The 7579-nt window shown below is 40.7% G+C and overlaps 1 protein-coding gene across 2 annotated transcripts; it reads right to left on the reverse strand.

Moving 5' to 3' along the window:
* Positions 1-269: 269 nt before the first annotated feature.
* eomesa (eomesodermin homolog a) lies at positions 270-5866 on the reverse strand. Of its 2 annotated transcripts, none has more exons than XM_026289312.1 (7): positions 5485-5866; positions 4119-4967; positions 3761-3915; positions 2959-3080; positions 2281-2439; positions 2129-2190; positions 270-1423 (listed from the first exon to the last, which is right to left on the reverse strand). In XM_026289312.1, exons 2-7 carry the CDS (start codon positions 4838-4840, stop codon positions 655-657), a joined length of 1989 nt encoding a protein of 662 aa, XP_026145097.1. In that variant the 5' UTR covers positions 4841-4967; positions 5485-5866; the 3' UTR covers positions 270-654. The 2 variants fall into 2 exon arrangements, with proteins under 2 accessions (XP_026145097.1, XP_026145098.1); XM_026289313.1 differs by having other exon boundaries at positions 4119-4982.
* Between the last annotated feature and the right edge of the window lie 1713 nt (positions 5867-7579).

The raw sequence follows: 7579 nt of genomic DNA on the forward strand, positions 1-7579 counted from the left end.
AATAAACCAAAAATGCATTTTATTTTCTGTGCGCTTTACGAAACGCTCGTTTCCGAGCAAACTTGTTTATTGAAATATGACGTGTTAAAGGTTTAAAAAAAAACTACGTAGAATAAAATATTAAATTAACGAATAATAGTTTTCTAATGAACCCTAGTTTCAAAATAGAATTCGTTAAATAAATACACCAGCTATTAATCACATAAGAAATAAAAACTACTTATATTGTTGAAAAAAAAATGTAGCAGTGCAAATAAAGACAAAGAAACTATGAAAAGCACATTTTATTTCACCTTTCATAACAGTGCCATTAGAACATTTGTACAAGATACATCACAATCTAAAGTGCACAAATACTGTACAACAGAGGGATCTTAAATAAAAGGAAAAAAATCACATCGGGCTTCATAGAAAAATATGATTAAAAAGCATGAAGGGGCATGCTTTAAAAAGAATCCAAAGTAAAACCCCCATTAAAATGAAGCTTATTTCACAAATAAGCAAAAAAAAAAAAAAAAAAAAAAAGAACAAGCACAACCGGGAGCACGAAAGCTTTGGCCCTTGCAGATTAAAAGATTAAAAACACAACATGGGCAGATCACTTCAAACTAAATAAAGAGAGAGAAAGAGAGAGTTGACCCGAGGAAGCAGTTCTTAAGGGCTGGTGTAGAAGGCGTAATAACCCATGGCTTTATGGCTCTCTTTATTATACTCCTCAGAGCTCAAGTCCTCACACTTTATACTGGGTGAAGCGTCTGTACTGGAGCCTCCAGGAGAAATGCGTCGCCGTTTACACGCCATCAAGTATCCGCTGGTGTCCCCCGAATCTACAGCCTTCAGCACCGGAGGGGCCTCCATCCAGGAGCCAGTGCTGCCAGCCGTGGGGCCCGCCGTCGAGCTCTCGTCCTGCAGCTTGTCTTTAGAGGACAGCAGGTCGTCGGTGTACGCCGGAGGACTCGGTCGAGGAGACCAGGGCAGGCCGGTGGTCATCTTCCTCGGATACGAACTTCTGCTGCTCCAGCCGGCCGCCATGGAGGCGAAGGCCGAGTCGGGGTAGTAGCTGAGCGCGTGTGGACTCTGCAGAGGAAGTGGCTTGATGCCATACGGCAGGAGGCTGGAGGCCGAGTACTCACTGTCATAGGACAGGTCCAGTTTACCGGACGCAGCGCTCTGCTGGACGAACCAGCGCTGAGCCGAAGCCGAGCCTGCAGCCGAGTCCTCGCTCTGAGGAGAGAGCAGGCCGTTGGTCTGTGGCACGGCGCGCTCGCTGGCGTAGAAGCGGTGGTTCTGCGGCAGGTTGTTTACAAACTGGTCTTGGAAGAAGGGCTGCATTGCATAGCGGGCGCCGGGGACAATCTGGTGCGACCGCGGAGAATCAGTAGGAGATGGGGTCAGTCTGTCGCTCTCTGGAGCCGTGTACATCCTGAGAGAGAAGCGGCAGAGAAAGAGAGGATGTTAGAAGTGTATTATCGCTCTGAAGCACTCATCAGCTGCTTAAAATATGATGCCTAGAATATCACTCGAAGCACAGTGGGGGAAAAACATGGTGCAGAAATTACAAAGAATACATAATATATGTGTATATTAATAAAAATATAAAAATGCTATTTCATAGATATATAAACATTAAATTCATTAGGTTACACAAACTAGCAATGAAAAATACTTAAAGCATTTCTTATACCATTACTGAAATTAAAAGTTGTTATTGTAATATTTAATTAACCTGAGCAAACATCAACAGTTGCATTTATATAAATGCATAATTTTAGTTAATAATGCATGAACTGTGTTAACTAATAGGACCTCGTTGTAAAGTGTTTCCTTATAAATATTGTAAATCCAGTCCCAATTCATCTATGTTCACCCGTCATACAACATAATTTTGTAAACATTGCATTGCAGCATAAATGCATAGAAAATGAAACTGGAAAATGTTACATTTTGTATTATTTAAACCGAAAGTTTTCAGACTCTGAAAGTAAAGTGTGGAGCTTGAGGGTTAAGTGTGTTATGTTTTTATTTAGAACTTTTACTGAAATAAAGGGACTGAAAAAAGGAAGGCCCCTTATATTTTTGGAGGGGTTTCATAATTCGCTCTATCACTTTCTGTATGAAATGCACTTACGAATCATAATTGTCTCTGAAGCCTTTAGCAAAGGGGTTGTGGTCGATCTTGAGCTGTGTGATCTGCAATTAAACAGAAAAAACAGCAGGAGTTCAGAAGCAGCGCAGAATGCAGAAGTGGCTGCAGGGAGCTGCGGCTGGGTTTCTGCTTACATCTGTGTTCTGGTAAGCCGTTACAGCGATGAACTGGTTTTCAGGGAATGTGAAGGTCTGTGTTTTAGCTTCGCTGCTCATGTCCTCCACACCATCCTCTGTCACCTCCACGATGTGCAGCCGAGGCTGGTATTTGTGCAGGGACTGCAGGACGATCATCTATTTCAGCAAACACACACACACACACACACACAGAGAAGGCATCAGTGTTTGTGCAGAGTTCATGGCCAGCGCTTGCAGTTTGACGAACAGAGGTGTCAAAGCCACACTCAAGACCTCTGAGATGACTGGAAGTTTCTTCACACACACACACACACACACACACACATTTATCTTTATCTTTAAAATATGCCAGATACATCATTTCTTTGAAACGTACTAAAATATCACACGGTAAATAAGTTATATATAAAGGTTCTGTTTTACATTTATTTTTGGTGTTGGAGACAGCATGATTTACACTCTCAGAATAAAAAATAACATCACTTTACAACATTATGTCAGCTCAATCTTTTTTTTTTTTTTTTTTTTTTGTGCAACAAAAAAAAAAAATGCATGCATGAAAAAAATTAAATAATGCATGCCTTTATTATATCTTCCATCAACAATTCTTAACATTCCTAATCCGAATTAATTTAGCTCTACTTGTTTACCAGAGTGTGAGTGGTATTTGTTTACCTGAGTATTGTTGTTATTTGCGCCCTTGTTGTTGGTTAGCTTCAGTTTTCCGAACGATATTTCTTGCCTCATCCAGTGTGCTCCAGTGTTTGGTGACTCTGGGTGAACATAAACCTTGTTTCCTACAGAAACAAACAAGAATATTTATGTTTTGTGAGGTATTAAATACAGACAGAAAAAAAATCCACCGAGAGAGAGAGAAGAAAAAAGCAGCAGTGAACTTTAGCATTAAAAAAGCTCCTTGGTGGAAAACAGATGTATCGTGACTAAGAGCGATTTGTTTTGAATAATTCTAATACATAGAGCAGAATAACACGTCCACCCCCGCGCGCTCTCGGGAGCCAGTGTGCGGATCGCTCACGGTAAATATGAAACTTCTTTCAATGCTAAATACACTCATTATAAACGAAATGTCGTCTTAAACGGTGATTTTATTTTTATTAGGGTAGAATAAAATAAACGCGCGCATACAGAAACATTTTTGGAAATCGTAACATCCTGTTTTAGTTTTAAAATACCTGGTAAATTATTTTAAGAAATTCGTTGATTTGCATGCATTTCCATTATTTCCATTTGTTTATTATCACAACATAAAATTAAGATTGCAATTCCACTCAAAAGAAAAAAAATACAAATAGTCTAATTAAATATTTTCGATTTATTTGATCGCACAGTTTGCATGCATGTGTAATTAAGTTTATAACAAAAACGCATCTCATTTTTAATTGAAGATATAACAGGTTGTCATATTGCTCGAATTATTTTCATATCATCTCGGGTTATTTTTTTGTTCTTTCCTCACCTTGCATGTTGTTGTCCGCTTTCCCGCAGGTGACCCATTTCCCGCCCTGAAACCTCCAGTGGTTCGGATCGGCCAGAACAACCTCCACAAACACGTTATAATGCGCCGTCAGGTTCAGTCCGGTGATGTTAAAACTCAGAAAGGGGAACATTCGCCTGCGAATATAATCGTTCATACAACACAAATAACGAATTAGGGCAGATTCGGGTTCGTTTTATCACCCGTCGAAAATTAATTCGTTTTCCAAACCATGCGTATAATTTTATTAACTTATATTTTGAATATTTTTTAACTCATGCATTTATGTTCTAAGGTTACTGCTATGTTTTTAAGCGAAACTTCAATTTCTCATTCTCACCTGCCCTGTTTGGTGATGATCATCTCGGTCTGATGGCGGTGAAACTTGAGCCACAGTGGTCTGTTACACAGGTAAACCTGCGCCCTCGCCGCGGAGCCCGAACCGGGGATGGGCATCGAGCTCAAACCGGTGCCCGGTCCGGGATAGGACGGGTACAGACACCCGGGACCCTGTCCGAACTGATACCCGCTCCCAAACTGACTCCGACTGGCGCACACGGCGGAGGAGAACCCGGCGGGCGGAAGAACCGAGCCGTAATGCAGAGACGACGAATACCGGGACCCGTTCGAGCCGCTGTACACCGACCCGGTTTGGCCTCCGTACGGGAAGAGAGAGCACGGGTTGGGGACGTCTGAGCTCGGTTGGGTGGAGGATATGAAATAGCGGTCAGTGCCCAGCTCGTCGATGTTGTAACGGCGGGCGCTGGACAGCTCATCATCTCCACCGATCACTGGGGAAGTTTTCCGCGCGTCCGGTGCGGCGGATGCCGCAGCTTTATTCCCGGAGAAGCTCTCGCTGTCAGCCTCATCCATCAGCGCGGTCCCGCCGCTCAGAAACTTCTTTGCCCCGGAGCTCTGCTCTGTTTCAGTCCGGTCCATGTCCTGGAAGTCTATCTGCGCTGCCCCCGGGCTGTTGTTGGTGCTCTCTGAGGACGACGACAGGTTATAGAAGGTCTTGGGTAAGTTTACAGATGCGCCAGGGAGGATGCTTTCTAACTGCATTCTTCACTGCACTGATGAAGATCAATCAAATCAGGTGGAGATCGATAAGTGGATCACACCAGGACGCGGATCCGTGCGCCCCGCAGCTTGACCTCTGAAGCGACACCTCCGGACTTTCTACTGTAATCTGTGAGTGACAGAACTGTTTGAGAGAGTTTATATATGTGATCCGGCTCGAGGGGGCGGGGCTCTGGCAATTCGTGGCTTCTGACTGTTTTCTCATTGGCTCGGAGGCCTTGGTTTAACTACACCATTTAAAACGAATACATTTTCTTGCGCTTGTTTACATTTCAGGGCTTCTGTTTCTATTGACTTATAATGTATCCTTGGTATTACTAGGCTATTCAAAAACATGCTTTTTTTATATGGCTGCATTTGGAATATTTACTATAATTGTGGTTTTTGACTTAAACTTTCCTCACAGTATATTTCAAAATTCGTTTCCAGCCAATTAATGAGTGTTAATTTGAGACTGACATTGAACCCACAGAGAAAGCTGACACCGTTTTAGAAGAACCGAAAACAAAACAATTAACGAGTCCTCCAGGCTGACCTGAGAACGGTTTTATCTAAATACACTGGAGCTCCACTGAACTTGGCAACCCAAATAATTAACAAACGATTAACGAGGAAACCAAACTCACCACAGACTGTCAGGAAACACCGCCATGCCTTGAGTTTCTGCTGGAGCCGGGGTTAAAGTTGAACCTCTCCGGCTCAGTGTGTGTTTGGGGTAAATTCACTTCTTTTCAACGCGCAAAAAAATAAATAAAAAAAAATAAATCGATGTCAGCTACCTGCAGCAGCGTAAGTTCTCTCTGCTGTTGACAACGAAACGCACAAGTAGCCGAAATCCAGTGAGATATTAACGTGTAATTGCTCATATCATTTCCCCCAGTGAAAAGTGTTGTGCATTTACATATTTACGAGCCTAATCTACGTGTTCTGATGTGTGTGTCTATTGTGAACTCTTGTTTCAGCGTCTACATGGTACGGACGAAAAAACCGCAGGAGATTGTTTTCGGCGTGCACGACGTGAGTGTGGTTAGAGGCGCGCGCACGCGTCACCTCAGGGGTTAAAAAAAGAAAAGAAAAACCTTGTGCCTATAACAATTCTAATATGATTAGATTTAGTTCTTAAAAAAAAATATATATAGTTTTTTTTTTAGTTAAAGTAAATAAAAATACAAGCATTCGTTTATTTATGTGTATTATTTTAGAATTAAAATTAATAAACAAAAGCAGGCGTATATATTTGTTTACAATTCCTAATTAAATAATAATATAAAATTACTACTTTAAGCTAATGAATAAAGTCTTTATCTCTAATTTAGAACTCATATTAAGCTAGTTTCTTAAATAGGCGTATGATTATAAGCAAAACGTTTGCTGCGGAATATTACGTTAAAAAAATAAAAATAAATAAAAAAGCTCGAAATAAGCAGGTTGTAATTATCAAAACGATTCAAACATTGTCCGAACACATTATCTACAAAAAAAAAAAAAAAAAAAAAACGCAGGTCAACAGATGGAAAAACAATTGAGCCCCAGTTCACCATAAGGTAATATCTGATTGTCTTTATCATCAGGCGGTGGTAATAAAAAAGAGAGGGGCGGGGGAAATCCCACCCGGCTCAACCCCTCTCCAAGCTCGGGGAAACCGGCCAATTATTTTTCCGTGTGAAGGAACCGGTGATAGTGAAGGAAGAGACAGCCGGAGGATAGACACCGCCTTATTAAAACCCTTCTGTAGCACAAATATAATCAACTAGAGACAGAGAGGTTAAAAAAACGTACACTTCCATAATGTAGCCTATACTAAAGTGCTCTAATGTCGCACACTAATTTTATTAATATAGCTACTAAAAATGTGCTTCCAAAGGAAACTTAAGATCAACAAAGTGTACTCAACTGTGCTATTTTGGGACACCATGAATATAAACCATACATAAGTAAACTGAAGTGTACAACAAATGGTTCCATGAAGAATCTTTAACCTCCATGGAACCGTTTCCATTCCACAACAGATTCAGATTGTAAAATCACTCTAAAAAACATAAGGTTCCAAAATTAGATTTTCACAGCAATGCCTAACTTTTTTTTTTTTTCACTTTAAAGAAATAGAGGTTACCAAATGCAGTTTTTTGTAATGATTCCATTTTAAAATATGCACTAAAATAGGCTTTTAACATACTATATCTGTATTTAAAAAGAAAAAAAAAATGCATTTAGTTACCACTTGAGTGTACTAGAAAGGATGGGTTGAAGTGTACTACAAGTGATAATGGTCGGTTACCCGGAAAGGGTCACCCGCTCAACACGAGAGCTCTTTAATGAAAAACCCCACCGGGTGTCCTCATCAAACCCATCCGCTGACTCTCTTTAGCTCCTGATTGTAATTAAAACTCCTCGATGACAGCCACGGGCCGCATGACAAATTAAAGAGAGTCAGTTATAGCTACATCTAATAAGTCACATGTTGTGATTATATTACACGCAAAAATAACACTGTCATCCATTAACCTCTTCACACTTTTCATTTGGCCCATTTGACCTCGTTCTGTTTGCTTTCAGAGTGATCATATGATTTCTCTCACACATCATGCCTTAAATCAACGACATCTTCAATCTTTAAATCCTGCTCAATCATTATCAGTGTAATCAAAACCAAAGTTGGATTCAGACTTGTCATTTCAGCTCAGTCGGTGTGTCTAAATTATGAAATCAAATGCTGAAATC

The sequence above is a fragment of the Carassius auratus genome, chromosome 19 (genome assembly GCF_003368295.1).
Source record: "Carassius auratus strain Wakin chromosome 19, ASM336829v1, whole genome shotgun sequence".
NCBI lineage: Eukaryota > Metazoa > Chordata > Actinopteri > Cypriniformes > Cyprinidae > Carassius > Carassius auratus.